This window comes from Manis javanica, chromosome 7 (assembly GCF_040802235.1).
Source record: "Manis javanica isolate MJ-LG chromosome 7, MJ_LKY, whole genome shotgun sequence".
Taxonomy (NCBI): domain Eukaryota; kingdom Metazoa; phylum Chordata; class Mammalia; order Pholidota; family Manidae; genus Manis; species Manis javanica.
In genome coordinates this window covers 125,624,312-125,647,112 of record NC_133162.1, presented here as the reverse complement: position 1 = coordinate 125,647,112, position 22,801 = coordinate 125,624,312, and the positions used below count along the sequence as shown (strand labels likewise).

The 22,801-nt window shown below is 37.3% G+C and overlaps 1 protein-coding gene across 17 annotated transcripts in view; it reads right to left on the bottom strand.

The window, feature by feature from the left end:
- Window positions 1–22,801, bottom strand: part of PKP4 (plakophilin 4) — a 222,016-nt gene that overhangs the window by 144,940 nt on the left and 54,275 nt on the right. For 10 of the 17 annotated variants that reach the window (XM_073241494.1, XM_073241499.1, XM_073241509.1 and 7 more), the window contains exon 2: window positions 9,360–9,496. In XM_073241494.1, coding sequence (XP_073097595.1) covers window positions 9,360–9,491 — 132 coding nt within the window. In that variant the 5' untranslated portion in view covers window positions 9,492–9,496. Of the gene's footprint in view, window positions 1–9,144; window positions 9,242–9,359; window positions 9,498–16,434; window positions 16,507–22,801 lie in introns of those variants that run through there. The other 7 variants (XM_073241495.1, XM_073241496.1, XM_073241508.1 and 4 more) reach the window with 4 other exon arrangements.

The following is a 22,801-nucleotide window of genomic DNA, read 5'->3' as shown; positions in this document are numbered from 1 at the left end:
AAGCTCCCACCCATCCCTGACCCCGCCCCAGTATTGTTTCTGTTTAGCTGCTCTAAAATCTTCCTTGAGAATATCCACAATGCTGTGTTAATTTATTTTCTATAGCCTCCATGTCTAGAGACATTTATCATACCTTTCTTGCTCTTTTCTCCCATATTCCAAGACAACTTCTCAAATAATCTTGTCACCATCAATGATTCAATTTTCTTCTGTATCCATTCTTCTTGTCAAATCCACTGTAGATTTTAATTGCTTAGTAAGCATATCTATAACTACCTGGATATGAATCCCAGATTTCCTACTTATTAACTGTGTAAGTTTGAGCAAGTTACCCAACTTTCTTGAGTTTCAGTTTCCCCATCGGTAAATAGGGGTAATAATAAATGTTTGCATAGTTCAGAGCCTTTAGTTATAAGCAACAGAAAACACCCTGGCTAATTTAAGGATTTAAAACAACTCACTGAAACAGTTTGCCTGTAAGCTTAAGATTATCTATTGCCCTACCAAGCCTATTATTAAGGTGGGCAAATGCATGGAACAATGAAATTTAGATTAGATGTTCAGTGGCCCAAAAAACCTGATTTCCACAGCATTTAACTCATAAGGTTTGGTGACTATAGGAGATCCTCCATGTAAAGCACTTAGCACAATAATAATAATGGTATATAGTAGTAATAAATGTTAGCTATTATTCTAATAGATATCTATTCCACAGAGTTCATTGATTCTTATATCTTACTGACAATGACGAAATCTTTTCTCAATTTTTCAATTGTTTCCTGTAGCAGTAGTGGTGGGGTGGTAGTGGTGGTGGTGGCAGTAGGGAGAGAACAGCAATGTGATTGTATTAAAAAATGGCAGGCCCAGTAAAGCAATACAGGGGTCTTTGTCTTCACAAAGCAGACTTGGCATAGATGATCCACTGACCATTCTTCTCAATCCTGTTCTACAGGCCTTATAGTAAACTCTGTTCCAACTCGGACAATAGGTTATCTTCTTGGTTTTTAACAGGAAATCAAAAGAAGTTTTATGAAGGATTAGGACTTTTTTTAAAAACCAACCAAATAAAATAATTTTACATCAATAAAATACATTTTCCCTATTCTGCAGTGTGGTTCAAATAAGCCAAATATAACAGCATTCTCTTCAGTACCAATAACTATACAAATCTAAGTTTCATATTCTTACCTACAGTCCATCAAATTCTCTAAACAATCAGCTTAGAATAATGCCAACAGCAGCAATTACTAAGATATATTTTCTCCCAAAGTAATTTAATAGGAACTCACTTTTTTATTATCCTCTGCTAACTGAAATAAAAGAAAAATCAAGATCCTGCTGTTAATAGCTTACATTATAGAAAAAAGCAATATTCACCTTATTAAAAACAAATGAGAAAACAGTGCACAGGGAACCTGGTAAGCTTCCTCCTTCCAACACCTACAGGTTTTAAAAGCAAGAAACAGGAAGTAACTAAAGTCATGAATGAAAAAAGGAGGTGCAAATTTACCCTGCACTTGGGGAAGGCAAACTTGTTTAAAAAAAAAAAAAAAGACAGTTTATTAAAACATTTTGCAAAGGAAAGAAGTGAAGTTTATGTCAATTTTATGATGGAAATAAATTGCTAAAGGAATAACAGAATGTAGAAATGCTAAATATGGATGAAATAGTAGGAATTCATTCCGCTGAAAACAGCTTATTAGAAGGCCACATGCAATGGCTAAGGCCCTTCATCTTGATTTAGGCTTTAGAAATTATTTTAGGAAAACCTGCAAGTCAGGGATATGCCTATTAGGATAGATGATACCACATGATGAATACTTCCCTGATATCAGGCTGCTCTATAGAAATTTTTATGCAAAAGCCTACAAATTAAAATTTAAATTGTCTATACTTTGAGATGTTTTGAACTCCAGTTTTTAAAGAAAAACTAATTTTTCAAGAGCCAAAATATTTCAATTCTAAGAAAATTATCTTCTAATTTATGATGGCCATTTTCTTATCTGAAATATAATTTATATAGAATTTAATTGTATAACATGTATTTGCCTTCAAGTATCAATAATGTGTCCTTTCAATTTGCTTGCAGACTATTTCTATTATGTGCAACCCTTATATTATTAAGGTTTGAGTGCATAACAACTCAAGATTCTGTAAACTAAGATGGATTTGTCTTTGAACTACTTGAAAAGGACCTTACATTTTAAGTGACTTTTCTTAGTTACATCCAAAACAAAATAGTCATGACCAAAATGAGCAGATCTGATCATTTTGGAAACAATACTTTTATAAAATAAAAGCAGTGCAGTAAGACCAAATGGACCCATTTCTATAAAAGTAACAAAAATGGCAATTTAGAATTGATAACACTTAAACATGAAGATAGACTGTTTAGTTCTAGCTATGGAGTAACTTTAGGATTACACCTGAAGGGAAAAGTATGTTTTTGCAATATTTTTCTCTCCAGAAGTGATTCTAAACAGAAAAATGATCATACGGCACACAGTGAATTCAATGCTGAATGATCCTGTCACCCATTAAATCTCACCAGCTCAACAGTTTCTCTTTCCAAATTTAATAGCATAAAGTTTGCATGTACAGGGGAAAAATTATTCCATATATTCATAACTTAACTCTGAACAGGAATTGTGAGCTGAGTTATTCAAATGAAAAGAAAATTATCATTTTAAACATGCAAGTCAGGGTTGGCTTTAAGTGTTAATAAAGGAAAAATATTCTATTACATTCAAATGTAAATGGAAGGTAATGCTAATTGAATGGTAAAAATTAAAGTTAAAAATGCCTAAGCTAACAAATTTACATAAAACTGACATAGCACAACACGTATCTGTACCCTGCTTAAGAAAGGAGGCAGAATTATATAAGTTCTTGGACTTCTGTGGTCCCACTGATGAATATTCACACTGTGCCAATCACTGCACATAAAAGTATATAATATGGTTTGTGCCTGTGCATTCTTCTGAGGGTAGAAACTATATGAAACAGATCTTTGTGTATCTCCTGACCATCCCTCCCCACCCCATCCAGGAAAAAGTGCTTTGCTCACAGGGTTTTTTATTTAGTTGAAGCAAGCCTAAGCTAACTACGGGGGATAGTGAGCACTTTCATATTCTTAATTCATTGACCCAGTAAATATTTTGGGACATTTAATATGTATTCCATGTCTGCATATGTGATCTAGTTTTATGTGGAAAGCCAGATGGAGCCTGTTCAAATTCCTGGGATTTAAGAGCTCTTCAAAACCCCAACTAAACCCAAACCCAAACCCAAACCAAAACCAAAACACCCTATAGTATCAAGATACCTAACAAGAAGTCTCCAACGGAGTCAAATAGAAAACATATCGAGTTATTGAGAACGTATTCCTGGGACACGTAAGATTGGAAAACTTTGCTGAAGGTCCAGCTGATCATTCATCAGGCTATCACAAAATGTAGACACTTTTTTAAAGCTTACTTGGTGATGTTTTTACATTGCTGAGGACAGCTTATTTATTTATTTATTTTGGAACACTCAAATACTGAATAAACCTTATTGCACACACCCTGCTGTATCCTTTAACCAGAGATATTAAGAGTGGGGGATGTGCTCCATCATTAAACAGAGGGAAGAGAAATGTAACATTACAGACCATGGCACATGCAACTTAAGAGGACTTTATCCCCTGAGAACCAGCCATCAGGGTTCGGAATTCTTGAACCCAAGCCAAATACTGTCACAAGAACTCTACCACTTGACTTCATTTTGAACCTCATTTCTATAATATTAAGAGGTAAAGCTCTAAAATTTGATGATCCCACAGAAATCACTAAGAAAATATCCAGCCTTACCTTGTGTTTGCAGTTCAGGCACTGAAGACTTCCTTATATGTTACAATTGCCAGAATAACCCAGTTACCAGTAGGAAAAACTAAGTTACGAATAGGAAAACTGAAGTTTTAGGTCTTTATACTTACAATACAGTCCTTTTCACTAAGCTACAAACTATGCTTGTTTGGAGCTGAAATAAAAATTGTGTCTTCTGCATGTGATTGAGGTGTGTCAGCGAGACTATTTCATTGTAAATAAACTTAGGGGCCAAGTAAAAGGAAGCTGCAAAGGCAGGTGCCCAGCAGTTGAGCTGTTTCAATTTCAGAGGAATAAAGTAAATAATTGTACTGGAATTTGTTCAGTTCTGGGCACTCTGCCATACAGGAAGGGTGTGTAATCACAGAAGCTAACACATCCATGTAAAAATGAAGTAATATCAATAGGACACAGTCGGGCTCCAAATTTTCTTATTTTATCTTCAAAAATTAAGGATCTCTAATGACTCTCATTCCACTCTTTGATATTTAAATAGCACTTAAGTTAACATGAATACACTGAAGGTAGGATTGTAATTTTCAGAAAAGTCAGGAAATATTACCTTCAAAGGTAGTGTTCTCTTTGAGAGTCTCACAAGTGAAGAACGTTGCAATTTTCACTCATCAAAGATAAAAGAGGTACACACAGCATCTAATTTAGGACTTCACCAGAGTAAGAGGGGTATACACAAAATAGGCATTTCTACCAAGTCTATTCTTTGATTACCATTTCACACTATCTGGATTGGATTCCACTGTAAATCTGGATTCCGAACTTCTTAAATCAAAAACCAAGAGAATGTGGTTTGTGGGAGAAAAATGGAAGTCAGACCACCTGAGTATAGCCAGGTTCAAATAGAGATCTCAATAACCCAAGTAACTTGATGAAAGATGAAAGAGCATAATAAATATTTTGTGTATGAATTTATGGAATGCAAATCAACTTGTATCCTAAATGGAGCTATGAAATACGCTTGTTTACTCTATCTGTGACTGGCCATATGGTCTTTTAAAGAGTGTTTCTACAATCCAGGATCACATCCTATCAATTATAAGGCTACAACATACTTTCCCAATTGATGATAATAGCCTGCACATGGCCCCTGGCTCACTGCTCCCTTGTGCCTGTGAAGTCGGCATGCTGACACAGCTCACGTAACTGCACGGAGTGGCAGCAAAGGTCTGGATGCAAACCAGAGACTTACCAAATTCCAATTCCTCTGCATCCAAAGGTGTGGTGTCCACTTCAAGTATGAGTCAATCATTTTAGACTAAGGTTGTCATAGGAGGAGCCAGGGCCCTTTGAGGGTACCACTCAAGGCCGTATTTTTCTGTATCTTATTACGTGTGTAAGATATTAAGCCAGGCTCTAGACCATTCTTGAATTTGCCAGATATCTGAAAATTATCAGGATACAAAAAGTTCCATGTTTCCAATATCTGTATTCATCTTGGACTCCTGGATTCTCATTAGCAGTTGAACAGTAGAACCTGCTAAGTGATGATCCTGATTACAGCCGACTGGTGGCTTAAATTCAACAGACATTTCCTGTAATTTCAGATTTGAGTTCAAGGATCACACTATTATTCCCATGGAATGACTTTTTATTTCTCTTAAATCATGATCCTTAACTAAAAACATTTATTTAGTGGTGACCCGTATCACCTGGTATACATGATGCTGGTGGATATTTTGTGACACCACCAAGGTAACCACATCCTTTCATTCCCTATACACATTTTTCAGCTAAATTGGACAGCTGTTCGATGCAATTTATAGTGCTTGCATCATTATTTGACCTTCAATATAAAGTGAAATTTTAATTTGCTCCAGACAGAGATCAGATTAATTCCTAGAACAATATGGATATATGCAATTTGAATTGTTTTAAGGACAAGAATATACAGCAGAGTAACTAGTCTCTAGGTGCTGTCTGTGAGATTCTCTTGGTTAGTAATGTTCCTGTGAATGTGGTTATAGACCCTATTAGCTTCACAAAACAGCCAGGTGCTGACAAAGTTAATCTGACAGCCAGTGTTTTTCACCTATTCCCTTCTTGAGCATAATTTATTGTAGGTCTACTATATTCAAGGGGCTAGGGGAGGAGCAGCCTGTAACATGTGTGTGAAACTGTATGAAACATGACTGTCATTAGTGTCTGATTATATCATCCAAAGGAGCATGCAGCAAGAGTGAGAGCAGCAGTATAAAATGCTAAAGTAGGCGAGGAGAGAGATCCGACTTCACGTTGGAGTGAACATGGCTTCATGAAGGACACTGCAGAGAAGTAGGTTCCTTCTTTCTAGCTGGCAAAAAGCGAGGGGTTTTTCTATAACTGCACAGATATGCACCTTTGTGACTGACATCAATGTGAAAGGTTATCTTATCACTTTACAAGAAAAAGGAGAATGTGAATCTCAGCATTTTGGCAAGGAATAAAAAAACAGCTCTGGCTTCCGTATTATGAGGGAAAGTGTGGCCCAGTACAGGAAGATTCCATTGTTTTCAGGACACCCTAAATCCAATTTCAGATATTAACAGACCTATGATTTGTTAGGAAGACTCCTTTCATGGATTCTCATTACTTACTTCCCTACGACTTATCATGAATTGTCCAGCAGGAGTACATGTGAAGTGTTTTAGTCGCTTAGATATACTTTTTTTTTCAAGAAGAACCCAGACTTTTCCTCTGAAAATTCAGGTGCATGTTAAAAGATATTACTTTCCAATTTTTTAACCAAATACCTTGACACTATGTTTGGGATTGCACTTAATCAGTGTGTTAATAAAATTTATTTTCATATGCTCTATTTCTTATACATGTAAATCTGTCCTAATTTGAAAGGCTAGTATGATAAAGTTTTGAAAATTTAATGCCATGTAGAAGTAAAATACTGTGACAGCATAAAATGGCTCAATATTCAAATTTTTTTTGTCTTCATGGCCATATTGACAAGAAGGCTCACAAAATTCCCAACATACAATGTCGAAAAGAAGGTTCATCAAAGAACCTTCTTAAGATCCTTTTATTCTTATATAGAAATGATGACTATGACAGTAATATTAGTCCTTTTTATGAGCACTTACTAAGGGCTAGGCACTGTTGTAAGCATTTTACATGATAATTTAATGTTCTCAATAACTATTATTATCCCCATTTTACAGATAAGAAGCTGAGGCACAGAGAGGTTAATAAATCCTCCTAAGATCACACAGTAAGTACTGGAGGCAGGATTGGAACCTAGGCCATCTACCCAGTTATAGATGTACCCTAATGGAACATCCTTTCTGAGACACAGCTGCCACCAAGCAAGGTCTATTCTTTGAGATCAGAGGAGCTGATATCATCACCCATGGAGGTGAACACTGGACAGTAGTGAAACCTTAAAAAACTATCTATCTATCTATCTATCTATCTATCTATCTATCTATCTATCTATCTATCTATCTAACCTCCCATCCCAGAATAGTGCTGTAATAACTATTCCATTTAAGTTTAACATGACTAAGAATGTCACATTCTGACTACTATTTTTAAATTCAAATGTATAAGGTGATAGTAATTAGCTTTCTTATTCCTACCTAACTTTTCTGTGTTCTCCATCACTGGACAGATGATAGGGAGTGACATATTTCAGCAAAGTCCTAAGAAATTTTTACTCCAACTATAGAGAAATCCACAAAAATCCTACAGGAGTAAGAGTTTAGCAATTTAAAGACAGGTGAGCATCTTGGGGCAAGAGATAAATATGGTTTATTGGGTTGAATGTTTGAAATCCTGAGTACTGAGCATTGCCAAACAATTTTAAAAGAAATTAAGAATGAGAACTGCAAATGTATATTAATGGACTCAAATTCTTAGAATAGGAACAGAAGCAAAGAGTAGAGTATATCCTCCCACTAACTTGGGAGATATAACTCTAACAACAAATACCTGCATATTTTTGGTTACCTTAAGAAATCTGAACCCTTCTTGATACCTCCCACAAAATTTTCATTCAGAACTCTATTTATTGCCAAAAGATAAAATTCTGAAGCCATCTGAAGCCATCAAGGAATTTCAGTGCCAAAATCCTGATACATTTCCAATTTTCTTGAACATGCAAGGTATTGGCCTCTAGGTACTGAACACAGTTTCTTGTTTTAAGTCAGTCTGGACATTTTAATGGAGTTATTGTCATGTTTCACCAAAATGCAGTATAAGCTAAGAATCCCAAATAAGTAAGAGCCTTCTTATTTTACAGCTCCTTGGGTCAATTCTTGGCAACTATGACGCATATATGAAGAGTCCTTTTCTCCTTCCTAAAGGTGAGAGAAGCTTATATATATATATATAGTCTACAGTTTGGTGGAAAATGAAAACAGTATTTACGACAATTTTCATGTGTTTGTTCAAATTCTTAGTGATTAAAAACTTCACATTTCAAGGAGGATTAGAAAATATTTTGACATCATGCTACTAGAATAAGTTATGAAATCATTTCTCTTGAAAACACAGCTCTGATGTCAGACATATAACTCTGGGGTACTCTCTCACACACACCTAGCTTTAAGTTACAGCAAACAGTAATACATAACGAAGTATTAAATTTTCTTTTACTTTGTCATCATTAGTCATTTGATCTGCTGATACTGATTTTTGAAAGAATATTCTATCAAATATACATCTAAATTTACATCTCTTGAAAAAAAAAAGACCCAGTGGTTTAATATTTTTAAAAATTTAGTATTAGGATTATTTCCCAGAGAATAACCCTCACAGAAGGCATGTATTTTTTGTTTTGATTTTGAGGAAGGGGGAAGAAAAGAAAACTAACCCCAGAGCTTTAAATTTACATTCACCTTATTAAGCTTTTAAATCTTAAGAAACTAATTCAGGAATTCCAATTTCTCTAAGCACAACAGTTAAGGTCTAATTTAGAAGGTTACTTGGGTTTAAAGGATAAATAGTATTAAGTGTCTTAAAAAATCAGCATCAACATAACATTGAGGCAAACTAGCACAGATTGACAAGTTTTAGAACACTAGCTCACAAAATGAATATACTTTTGATTCAGACAAACACAACAAATATAGCCTTTATCCAAAAAGTCAGAGACAACCCTATACAATACCTATGTTAAAATGTTCACCATATCTAGGATGCTACAGGCCTCAAGTTGCTCGAGTCCCAACAGAAAGTCAGCAATGTGAAATATGCTTGACAAAGCTTTGCGTGCATGCACACAGTCTGCACTGTGGGAGACAGAGACACCAATCACCATCGATATTGTCCTTACTTGCAGACGCACAAGTATCCTGCATGTTCCGATTCTGACTGGCAACTGGAGCGGCTCTACATGCCAGTCATCCCAATGTACTCAGGGATGTAAACACCTTATAATTAGAAAACGTGAAGGTGTCAAGGACATTAGACAAATTTAAGACATCCAAAGATTAATTTTTAAAGGCATTGAAGAAATAATTAATTGCAAATTCTAATAAAAGGATGTACCTGCTCCTTCACAGAAGCTAGAATAGTGGTGGCTGTGGTCTCGGGTTCCATGCCTGGGCCAGTGGAGGCAGCTTCCTGGTGGGTCTGTGGTTGCCCCTCCTCCAGCAGTGAGGCCTGCTCAGGAGCTGGCATTCCTCCTGCAATCAAGCAGGCAAAAGGTTAACACTTCATAGGGGCTTAGCAGGAAAAGGCAGGGGCTGGCAATCTGCAGGTGGTTCCTAGGAAGTACTACAGACTTCTACATACAATGATCACAATTCCTTACAGCTATCTGATGTTTAAAAGGCAACATCTAAGGCGAAAAGTGTAACTAGTACTACCAGATACTAAAAGAAAAAGAATAAAGTGATAATGATAATAATAAATACTCAGAAAATAGTTAAACAACACCATAGTGAAAAATGATACGAAAGGGTTGCGAGGAAGGCTCTTAATTAAAAAATATGCTAAGGACAATAAAGTTGTTAGAAGTCTGTTAATAGCTGAATTTTCTCATCAGATAACCAATAAGTATAAATGATTATCTTACCAAACAAATAATAATAAACACTCTCAATTGCTGTAAGGTTCAGTTTTCAAACAAGTACATGCACAAGTATATCCACCAATGTGCAAATGCTTATTGGTCAGAGAAGAGGCTTATGCAACAGAAATAAAGGGTGTTTAAAACTTAAGGCTTGAAAATCAACAAAAGCCTACTGTGTTTTTTAAAAATGCAGAGCATTAGTAACTAGGAACGAGGATATCCTTGGTAGAGAACTCCAGCTAGTTTGGTTTCCTCAGGGGAATCTAGTTATCCAAAGATGACAATGGCTGCTGGTGTGGAAAAGAGAATCTATATTTTAGGCCCATAGCCTGTGACAGAAGAATGGGCTCTTGGCAGGAGATGGAGTGCCTCTCCTAAGGTATCACACACTGAAAGTGGTTTATTTGCCATGAGACTTACTGACCTGATACGGACTTTTTACAAATTTCAAAAAGATCGGGAAGAGATGCCCAACTAAAACGTTGTAAATATTTTATAACCTGTTTACATTTCAGTCCTTCTGTCTCGTTGAGAGCACAGCCTATCACACCATGGGACTAACCTAGTGTCAAGCATATATAATAGGTGCTTGTTTAATGTTTGCTGAATAAATGAATATATGAATGAAGGACTAACCATCTTTCTTCATTCCAGTCATTAGGCAGATCTCATCAAGTGCCGTGATGCTCATGAGACCTTACCTGTTGAGTGTGTTACTCTGTATATTTGTATACAGACATCTGAGACCATAGATACTGTTCTTGACATTCTTCATAGTTTTCTCCTAAAAATTACTCTACTGTTGTATTTGAGTTTCTTATCAACTTTCACAATGTTCAGTTCTGTAGTATGATCTGGGAATTTTTTTCTCTATCCCCTCAAATTTTAGTATCAGTTTGCTGTTTATTTCCAAAATCATCACCTGTAAGACAGGGGATGATGGCAGACCACCCAAGCCTCCCTCCCATCTTATTCCCATACTCTCCTGACTTTCACGCCAGTGAAATGGATTTAGGCTCCAGGTTTCTGCAAGCGGTTGCTGTATTCCTGCCATATTAATACACAGAAATGGACAATGGGTCTGATGGGCTTGTGCGTTTTTCCCTGATGCCAGCTCTAGCTGGTGAATTCTCTACCTGCCATTTCCATAGTGCCAGTGCTCAGGTGGACCCTCATCTACAAGGAGGATCTCCTCTAATATAAAGAGGAGGTGGATCAGTGGGTCTAACGTGCCCTTGGAATAAACCTCCTTGAGCCCCTCTTTCCTCACTTCTAAAAACAGGCTTACTAATTCTTTATATAACACAATGGAATGATTTTATGGCAATCATTATTTTTTAGTACATGTGGTGTGCTAAGAAATAAACATTTAAAATATCAACTGGATCAAATAACATGTCTCTGTATTCACCAAGTGCTCATAGAAGACAAGATATGAGGTCTATGAAGAAAAAATGCCACACATAAAGATCTGATATTAGTAGTTAAGGCAAGTAAAGACATGAAAGTATGCTACACCATTGAAAAACTACACACCTTAAAATAAGCAGATGGCCGCAAAGAACAAAAATGTTACTATGCAACAGTGAAACAAATAACACCAAGGATCAAAAATTTTAAATGTCAAGAATATAATATCATGAAATACCAATGTGTAAGAAAAAGGGAAGCAAAAATTCAGGGAACAAAGAATGTAAGAAAAGGAGACAACAGAAACGTCACTGGGACCATAATATTTTATTTATTTTACGACAAATAGAAGGGGCCTCACTGAATTGAATTACTATATCACGTCACTGTGAATATACTAAATTTCACAGTACGGACTTTGATGACTGTCCAGGGGCAATGACATCAGATGGGCATGGTCTGAATGCCACTTTGCCCATGTAACGTGCAGGGCGATCAGGGGACTCAGGCCTCAGGCAGAGTCACTGCCCATCAGGGGCTCATCGTCTCACTGAGGCAGCAAAATGTGAATCAGATCAAGGCAAAGTGAAGCAGGACAGATGTGATGAATAAATAACACTAAAGCTGACAGGCAGAGGTTGTGCAGAGCTTATATATTTGTAAAAGAAACTACTCCTCAGCAGGATAGGAGCTTTTCATAAGCGGCGATGACATTTTATTTTCTGATTCCTCCAAGATGAACAGACAATGCAGGCTATCACTTGGGGGCTGAAGACTCATGACCACAGGACCCAGGCCTAAGTGGGAGTGAGACACTTCCCTGCCCACCATCTGCATGACAGTACCCACACACCACCACCACCACGAGGCTGTCCTAATACAGGAATGCCGTCGTCCTGGCAGGTTATAAACCTATGAAGGTTTTCTGTCCATTTTCTTATAGTCCTCATAACAATTTAAGGAGTTATAGGAATCCCACCAGAACTAGAGCCACAGGATGATATGATTACTTCTTCCCAAAAGCAAAGGAAACAAGCAAAGAGACTGAGAAAGGAGGCCTTGGGCTGCCCTTAATGACCTCACCTTTGCCTGATGTGGGCAACCGTATTCCATGGACGCGAGAAAACCTACGAATAGGTTTCTGAACCATTTGGGGGGGCTCTCCGGAGAATCACAGAGAATGGAAGAGGTGCCAGAAAACCGAAAGCAGGAAAATGCCACGGCTGTTTTTGGAAAGAGGAAACACTCTCTTCACGTCACAAACTAGAGAGCTAGACATAAATCTTAGGTGAGATTCTTAAAAGGATTTTATCCAAGAGATGATGTGTGAGAACCAGAAAGGGGCACACCAAAGAAAAGGCATGTTCAGCTGGTCTAATCTCTGTCTTTGGCAGCGTAACCATGGAGATGCAGTGTGCCCAGACACCAGTGAGGCGAGTGTGATGTTAGATGTCCCCATGATATTGTAATCAGCATGAAAATGCGGCTGGCACAAGGGCAACTGCTGACTCTCATGATCTCTAAATTGCTGAACAAAACATGCCATCCTATGGAGGTTTCTAATGAAATGCCAGAGAGCTCTCACTGTGACCCAGTCCTAACCAAAAACATTAACCATAATGTAAGGGACATACAAGGCATGCTCAAATTCTTCTGTGACTAAGAATACTGAATTTACCAGGTGATAAGATGAAAATATGAAAAACACTGCTACACTGCAGTAATCAGCTGCCTTTAAGAGAGAAAAACAAATTGGGATAAATGTAGGGTCATGAATTTAAGTCAGCTCAGCAGCACACTGGGGAAAATATTTAGGTACTTCAGGTTCAAGAACACAGTGAATGAACCACAAATGAGACAAGGCTGCCCCAAACAAGGTGATCTTATGCTATACTGATATCCTTATGCAAGATGAAATCAAGAGGGGGACAAGTGAGTGTATGCCTTTCCTTCAGGCTCTCTGGGACATATCCACCCCCAGTTATTGGTAACACATTTAACAGGAATGGACACAGATGAGTGGGGTGGGGAAGGGATTCTGCCATTATTTCTGGACACAGGAATGGGCATGAAATGAATGTCAGCACCTGCTTCTTATGAGCTCAAACCTTAGTGGGGGACACAGGAAGAACAATGAATGGAACAAGAAGAGAAAATTTGACCTCAGGAAGAGATGAACTACACAGACAACCAGATGTCTATAAACCTCTGAAGGTCTGCCATGAACAGGCAAGGTGAGATTTTAGGTTTTGTTCCCAAGAGCTCAACCAAAAACTAAGGGTTTTGTAATAAGACTATTAGCCTATATTATTACTGTCTTCATACTTTGAATCAAATTTGGCTAAGGTATGGTACTTTCAATCTGAATTAAAATCTGAAGCCACAAGAGCAAGCTCAGAAAGTTCTTTCCTTTTGGACAGTCAACTGACTGGAATTTCAAGAACCGATTGCCTCTAAAGGTGACACATTCCTCCTCATGAGAGGTCTTTAATCACAGCTCAGATGATCAAACCGCAGGGATGGTATAAAAGGGTCCTGCACTGGGTATGTATTAGAAACAGGAAACAAAGCTCTCAGTCTTGAGGCTGACACTAAGATAAGACAATTGCTACATTCTGAGTTGATGTGAATGTTCCTCAGGAGTTTTCAGAGTGCTGTCTATCACACCACACACCTCTCTGTAAAAAGGCACCTGAAGGCATGATGGATACTGGAAATCACAGTGCTGCTCTCTCTGTTTAGCTGTACAAAGCTAAGAGATGATTTTGTGTCCAGCTCTTACAAGTGTGTGTTCATTTTATCCCAGCCTTCACTTACTCAATTTCCTCTTTGCCCAGTCTTTTTTTTTTTTTTATCACTCTGTTGAACTACATTCTTTTGAGCCTTGTAAAGCACTTTTTGGAAAGCTATGTATTTTCACTATAATCTTTATTGAAGACAAAGAAGTTTTATGAGAAACTGTTAGTATAATTGTGTGTATATTTCAATCTTACAGTGAAATATCAATTAAGAGGAAAATTTTCTGCTCAAGGCTGCAGGCCACAGACACTCTAGTGTGACTGTTCAGTCTTGGGGCTTTGGATGTAACATATGAGACATGGACATAATATATGGGCACAACCCATGACTCATTATCTATAATCACTTTTACCACAAATGATACTAATCTACAAAACCACCTCTGTGCTAAATCCTCTGGGATAGAAGATCAACTAGATACTGGATTTTCTTCTCTTTACTCATTTCTACCTCCTTACTGATATTTTTGGTCAAAGTATATTAAGTATGTTTTGTTTTATTTTATCCAATGAAATAAATTGGGTTCTACATTTTTCTCTCCTCTTTGCATTAGTAATCTGGAGTATAGAACACACATCCCATGATACTTTGAACACTCAGAAAATGTCATGATGATGTATGACAACTATTTCAAAGTTTGTAAGATAAAACAATGATGTCTAAGAACAAGTTAAGAAAAATAATACAGGACAAAAATAAGCACAAATATTTAAATTTGATTCAAAGCAAGTATTAATAATATAGGATAATAACAGTTTGTTAGATAAGCATTAGAAGAACAAAATAGTCTATGAGTAAAATCAGCAAAGTATTCTATAGAGCAAAGCCAAGTTACTTCGCTTTACTTGTAATGAAACTGAAGCAGATATTATAGAAGAAAAGAATGAAGTACTGGGAAATTAGGAATATGCCTCAGAAGTTAAACACCTTCAGGACCATATGGAATCTCTTCTAGAATTCCAAAAGGAATACTAGATAAACTTTCACAGTTGTAATTTTAAAATATCCCAGAAATAAGAAGCATTACCAAAAGCTGCAACTGTTTAGGAAGCCTAGAGAGTCAGTTACAGGCTAAAGTTCTAATCACTTCATCCAAGAAATTTACATTTCTTGGCAAGAATTTGTTTAGAAGGGAGCTACATGTCAAACACCATAGTAATTCTAGAGAATAAACTGCAGAGCAGTTAAGTGTACTTAATGAATTTATTTTTATAATCAGAAGATCATGACAAGATAACCTGATATAAAAATAAGACGTGAATAGGCCTTTTGGAAAAAAGGAAATCTAGATGGCTAATAATGAGACCCTCAACCTCATCAGTAATTAGAAAAATACGAATTCATACTAGAATGAGTTATCAATTAATAACCACCAGAATAGCAAAATATTTATCAATATCAGATTTTGGTGAGGATGTAGAACAATGGTACACGTCACAGGTTGCTGATGAGTGTGTAAATGGGAACCATAATTCTGGAAAGCATTTTGGCATTTATCTAGTTGAACTGTACATATATTCCATAGCCCAGTAATTCCATTACTGATAATACAGAGACATTCTTGCACATGAACACCTGGAGAAACATATAAATATGGTCATGGTACTCTGTGAAATCCATGAACGGCAAACAACCCACATGACAATTAATAGTGGAAGGGATAAATACATTGTGGTATCTTCATGAACGTAACTCACTTGTAGCAATAAAACGAATGATAGCCCTATTCAACAAGAAGGACTCTCACAAGCATAACATTGAATAAAAGAATCAACTCACAAAAGAATGAAAGCAGTAAAATCCCATTTATGTAAAGTTTAAAAAATAAGCAAGATAAAACTGTATTTATTGTGGATGCCTGGGATCTCAGAGGGGTGCGCGAAGGACTTTTGGGATGCTGGAATGGCATGAGCAGTTGTTACTGAATGCATTTCCTTTTTAATGTTTTTTTAATTGTATAAACATTTTATGCACTCATCTATAATTATTTTTCATGAAAAGGGAAAGATATTAATACAGCAAGACAAACTGATTTGATAAATTCTTATTAGATGTGATTTATAAAATGAAATAATTTAAAGCATTTATAAATAGAATAGTATGGTGCTCAATAGCTTAAATACTAAAGGTAATCCATTTTTAGAGAACTGAACTACCTCTGGTTATAAAACTACACTAAATGTAAGTTTATGGCTTATAAAATGCCTTGAAGAAATTCATTTCAATAAAAAGGGGCTTACATTGCATTAGAAATGCTTTCAACCCACTGTGCCATTTAATAATGATCTCTGAAAACACAACAAATGGTTAACATAAAATCAGGGTCAGCACTGCTCACACCTTGAAGCAGCCATTCCCGTGTGCTCCGTGCGATGGCATTCCCTGAGGTGAGGCAGCGTGCTAACAAGGTCCCTGCAACAATATGTAAACAACAAAAAACTGTTAATTAAAAACTAAAAATCCTATGTTGGATAAATACAGATTGCACTTTGGTATTTTCAATCTTTCCAAAAAAACCCACCTTATTTGTTATGAGCAGCAAAGAAGGAAAAACAGAAATGTCTTTTTGGAAAGTGCTACAGGTTCACATTTCTTTCCCTAGGGTTTGGGACCCTTTATTGCATACAGATGAGGAGAAAGGAGGAGAGCCTAGAATATTAAAGGGTGTAAAAAAGATAGCATGGGGATAATCCATCAACAGGGTAAGAATGCAATTAAAACTGAGGAGTGACGCCTGGATCAAGGGGCAAGACGAGCATACACTGACGCTCTTTTCAAACTCACACCACCATGAAATAACAGAAAAGGCTCTTTTTTTTTTCTTTTTTAAGATAAGAAAACTAGTTAGTCTAGTAATTTTAAAAATGCCATTAGTGTGCCAATCAGTCAGAAAAATAATGGTTGTAGACAGACCTCTGGCAAAAGAACTAGAGGAAGCCTTAACACCAAGGAGAAAGGGCCTGCTCTGGAGGTTGCGGCAGTTGGTGGGGAAGCTGCAGGTTCCGAGGCACTTGGTCTGGGTCAAGATCAGATGACCAAGCAGAGAGAAAGTGCAGCCAAGCGGTCAGCGCCTTTCCTGTACTTGCTGGAGCAGTTGCCTCAGGCAAAGCAGTGATCTAGCAGACAGAACAGGGTCTCCGCCAGCTACTGATGACCAAAAGGAAGCAAATTCCATAAACAGAAAAAGCAAAATGGAACAGATAGAATTAATATCCTTCGTGTTTAAATTGAAAACTATGTGCATGAAAGAAACAGCCAGAGGCCTTGAAAAAAAAAAGTTACAGGATAAAAATAAAAGTCTCAATCAATGGAATGAACAGCAGTGTTTTTTTTTTTTAAGGGTATCATAAGGATGCTCTAAATAATTCTCTCAGGAACTAAAAAAAAAGAAAAAGGGATGAAGAAGATAGAAGAGGTTTGGAGACAAGATCCAGGAGTGTTTATTTACTAACAGTACTAAGAAAGAAAAAATGAAAATAAATACCAAGAGATCAACAATGGAAACTCTCAGGGCTGAAAACTAATGATTTGAAATGAACCAATAAGTGAAGAAAATGAGTGAAACAAATAAATTATATCTAGATCCAAATCCATTGAAATGTCTAGGTTCCCAGAATAAAGATAATAAATGTTACTATGGAGGAAAAATAAACTGCTCTCAGAAGAATGAGAATCAGTTTCATATCAGACCTCTTATCAACTATAGTAGACATCGCAATGATTTCCAATACTGACCAAAAATTATGATTCAAATACAAAGGCAAAATAAGGGCATTTTGGGATATACCAGGACTCAAGAGAGTATGGCTTCAGCTATCTTTAAAGGAAGCTTTAAAGGAAGCTGCGGCCAAGTAACAAACACAATCGAGGAAGGACTATGACACAGGAACAGTGCCACACAAATAATTCAGGAAATTTAAGATTAGGTGTAAATAAACTCCAGATGATATAACAGGAGAGGGACAAGGAGCTGAAGAAAGGACAGCTGTACTAATGTTCTGATTTAGGTTAGTGGGGAGAAACGTGCGGAGGAACCCCAGGTGACTGGGCTGTTGCTGCTTGTCCGGGAAGAGAGCCCACTGCTCACCAATTCAGCATGGGGCTCCCTGGCCTCTTGTGATTCACACAATGTGGCAGATGTGATCTTGTGCAACATCTGAGGCTAAAACTTAAAAGATTTTGCAGTGTCATCATTCGGATCTGTGAGATCTCTGTGCTGTCAAAGAGCTCAGGATTAAAAGATGCCACGGAGACAGAGACCCAGAGATCCCAGTCACTGCAGCCAAGACCTCAGAACATGTGAGGCGACTGTCATAGAAAGTCCTGCCCTGACCAAGCTGCCAGCCGACTGCAGCCACCTAGTGAGCCCAGGCACGACCAGCAGAAGCACCTCCTTGCCAACCTAGAATGTGACAAATTTTAAAATCATTGCTTGGGATTAGATTTTGGATGACTTGTTATACAATATATAATAATACTCATATAACCATTAAGAAAGGAAATGAGGATAAGGAAAAAAAATTAATTTATATTATTTTTTAGTATCATAAGATTAAAAAACTAATTTTAAATGCTGAATTACCTCATAAAGATATAATTTATTTACTGCATTATTACTCTTCCCACTTGCTTTGTACCTCCCTATAAACTAGGTATTATTGAAAGTATAAAGATGAATAAAACCCTGACCTCCAATCCAATTTACAGTCTAAAAGCAATGACAAGACAAACCACCACAATAAAATGCAGCTGGAGATAAACAAGGCACTAAGAGTTCAAATAAAGAAGACAGGTACTCAAAGAAAGGTTTTCAGTTGGCATGTTTAACTGGGGGACACTATTCCAGGTGAAGGAGAAGGACCCAGGTGGTGGAAGCCCACCTATATTGTATTAATTAATTTTATTAAGGTTTTATATTTAAAAATTTGCTTTAGGATAAATAGATTTCTCAGAAACTTCTCTGGACTGTTTTGTACCATTCACAGTTAAAGCATATAGTGAGCTGTATCAAACCTCAAGCTGTTTAAAGAAAAGATTTGTTTTTATCACTAGTTTTTCATATCAAATGAAACAAAGCATTAACAAACATTAAAGACTAATGAAATTACTGGCACAACACATATGGGGATTTAGAAATATGGTAATTTATAAGTGAATTACTAGAGGCAATAAAAATAAAGTAAAATTGTTTAATTAAGAACTTGGGCATTAAGAAATGTTTATAAGGTTTATTAAAAATATAAAGTATACAATCTAGTAACAACCTGCTATCATATGCAGTATTGTCTTTTTAATTCATGATTTAATTTTTCTTTTTATACTTATTACCAAAGTGATTTTTCATTGTCTTGGGATTTACAGTAGGCTGTCTAGTGGATACTAATCTACAAGTTCTGAATTAGATTTCTATTTAAACTATAAATTAATTTGTAATTTGAATGATTCAATTTAAAATTCTCAGAGTTTGCTCCATGGGCTATTTCTAGTATGTCAAAAACAAAAACTAACCTATGGTTAGTAAGTCTGGGAAATACGGCAGAGCAAGCTTCCTCTTGAAGATTCCTAAAACCCTTGTTATTTAAAATTTGGTCTGTGGACCAGCCATCCTGGCAGCACTTCAGAGCTTGAAGAAACGTGGAATTTCAGACCCTACACCAGAGCTACTCAATCAAAATCTCCAATCGGATCTTATGTACCACCCCTGGTGTTTCATACACTCCTTCAAGTCGAGAAGCAGTGGTGTAGAGCATTTTAAAGACCTTGAGAAATCCTAAAGTAAATGAACCCGTTTAATCTCATTGAACTTGATTATCTCACACTTATTTGGCCCCCACTCTTCTTTGAGGGCCACCTACTAATGACATTCTGAGGACCATACTTTGGGAAGTCCTACAATATGATAATTATTATTATTAAGGAGCGAATGCAGCTGGAAAGAGGTATTATTCCATTCTTCACAATTAAAATTCGGCTCTCTTCAGCTTTTCCAATGATGTCAAGGCTATTAAGAGAAAAATATTAATTAAGTACTTTTAAGAAAATGATACAGGAAAATCTTATGCTCTTCTTAATAAAAATTCCTGTCAACAAAATTAAGGACAAAATTGTGTTTTGGTTGTAAGTTGGTGTGCATAAAGTGAAGGTTCCTGTGGGCAGGATTCTCACCTGGCCCTGGTTGGCTAGCTCACTACACATGTATGGGCAATATCTCATTATTGACTCTATATAAAGAGCTCCACCCAGTGCTCTGGGCTACATGGTGGCACAGCTGCAAGAGACCAGAAATGAGACTGGAGTGGTGGCAGCACCGAGTACAGAGACTGAGATGGCTGCAGGGGCAGAGAGGCCCAGAGGCAGAGACTGGCTTGCTGCATGCAGACTCGCTCTGAGTGGATGGGATTCTAGTGAGTGACTTGCCACTGTGGGAATAAAGTTAGGTATAACCCTTTCACCCCAAGAACATTGCATTGTCATTTCTGTGGTCTCATTGAAGCCACAGTGAACTTGCCTGGGGCTGAAACCCATTGCCAAGACAGTTGGGTATCAATTTATTGGAAAACTTAGCTTGTAAATGAAGGAATAAATGATTTTTCAGAAAAAGAACCCAGCCTGCTCCAGGCCAGTGAGAATTTTAATTCTATTTTTTCATGCTTGTCTCATGAAGAACATTCATGTAGAAGTAGATGAGGTGTATGGTACATACTGTTACTTTGGTTGGGGAAATCAACTCCTCATCTGGGGTATATAACAATTTGCCTAAAACATGTCCTGGTTAGGACAGATGGGAATCTATAAGGTACTTTACTGGAAGCACAGGTGAAAAAGGAAAGCTGACCATTGTGAACTAGAGTATCATGAAAAACACTGGTTTTATATATGCTTTAAATCACTTTTAATTTAAGCAATGATGCATTGATCTCCAATTCTGTAACTAGCTCTTTAGAGTAAAAAAGAAAACTCTAGATTTTAAAAGGCATAAAAATACAGTACAATACATTAACAACTGCAATAACAATCCTGTCCTTCTGTCTCTGTCTTCAACAAGTTAGAGAAATGATGGTTATCTTTCAGTCTCTTATTCAGTTTAGATTCTGTATGTTTAATACAATGAAGCATACACACACACACACACACACACACCTCAGCTATTACAAAGCTCCTAAAATTTTGTTGGTTACAGAGGACCATGCCGTAATTTCCTGCTCACTGTCTCTATTAAGCAACCAGACACTCAAGGTTCAGTGAAAGCAGTAACTATTTTCTTCTCGATCACCACTGTATTTTCTGCACCAATAAAAGTACCTGAAACATAGTAGGGGTTCAACAGAGTTTGTTCAGTGGAAGAATGAAACGAACTGAGGGAAAGAATGACAATGTATCGGTGGTTTGCACTGAAACAACATTTAAACGTCAGGGAGTGTTAGGTTTCAGAACCATCCAAATGTTGAAGGAGCTCACAGTGCAGCAGGCAAGAAAGGAATAAACAGTGTGGCAAATGCAACAGTAAATATGCGTAAAGCATGCCACAGCCGGGAGGGTCCTCGGGAAAGGTGAGAGTTCCTACAGAGACAGACAGGTATAAAAGAGCACAATGTGTTGTGCTCAGAGGATGCCCCAACTTTTTAAACATGAGATGAGGAGGAGTAAAGAGGGAGAAAATTCTGGAGATGAGAAAATGAAGAAAGCATGAGGACAGGAAAAGAGATGGATTGCATAATACGATGGTGAAAATTGAGGCACTGCAAGAGTCCAGTTGAGTCCAGTACCACTGGCCCGCGAAGGTGGGAACGTGGCGGGGAGTTAGAGAACCCTGATGGGGAGGAGGGGAGCCGGTCCAGGCTGGGGGATGTTGGCCTGGAATAGTGGTGAAGTGCTTGAACGGCCCAGTGAGGGAGCCTGGGAGCAAGTGTTAAGGAAAAGAACAACTTCACTTAATAAGACCTCAGAAAGAACACATCATGGAAAACCTGTAAGAGAAAACAATTCCTCTTATATCCTTCACGTGCTGAGTCCCTAAGAATACAGCACTGACCACAGTCCTAGGAAAGCTGCTTCAAAACCCTCACAGGGCGCATCCAGATGCAACAGGATCTGCTCCGCAAACCCCACAGAAAGAGAACACAGGGCTTCTGCAGAAATTTTTTGTTTCCAAAAAATTCCATTTTAGAAAAATCAAAACAATAAGCCTGAATGTGGTTAGAAATAAACTAAGAATCAGTAAATGTATTTCTCCTAAAGAACTTTATAAAATAATCAAGAAAAAGACTCTTGACATCCAGATTAGAATCACAGTGTGGTTATGATCCATTATGTGGAAGGACCATCAGAATTGGAGAAGGAACGAACAGTTAGTAAGCAGCAGGAAAGGACGACTTAGATTCTGGCCCTGTCTGAGGAAGTCAAAAAGTGAGATCTTCTCTGCAAGATCTCTTATTATCAGGGACAGATAATGGTCCTTAAACGAAACCTCTCTAGAAACTTTATCTTTACCTTTGATAGGATTCTAGGTTCACCACTGTGACAGTTACTTATGTACCCTGATGCTGGCAGGAAGAAGCCTGTTGGGCAAACACGGACGTTCTGACAATTATGACTTATAAAATTAGCCCTCTCACCCTAGATCTGAGCACTGCAATACTGAGGACAGGCTCAGGACTGCTGTGACTGCAGGGCTCTATGATGTGATTTTGGGGAGGCCTTGTCTCTA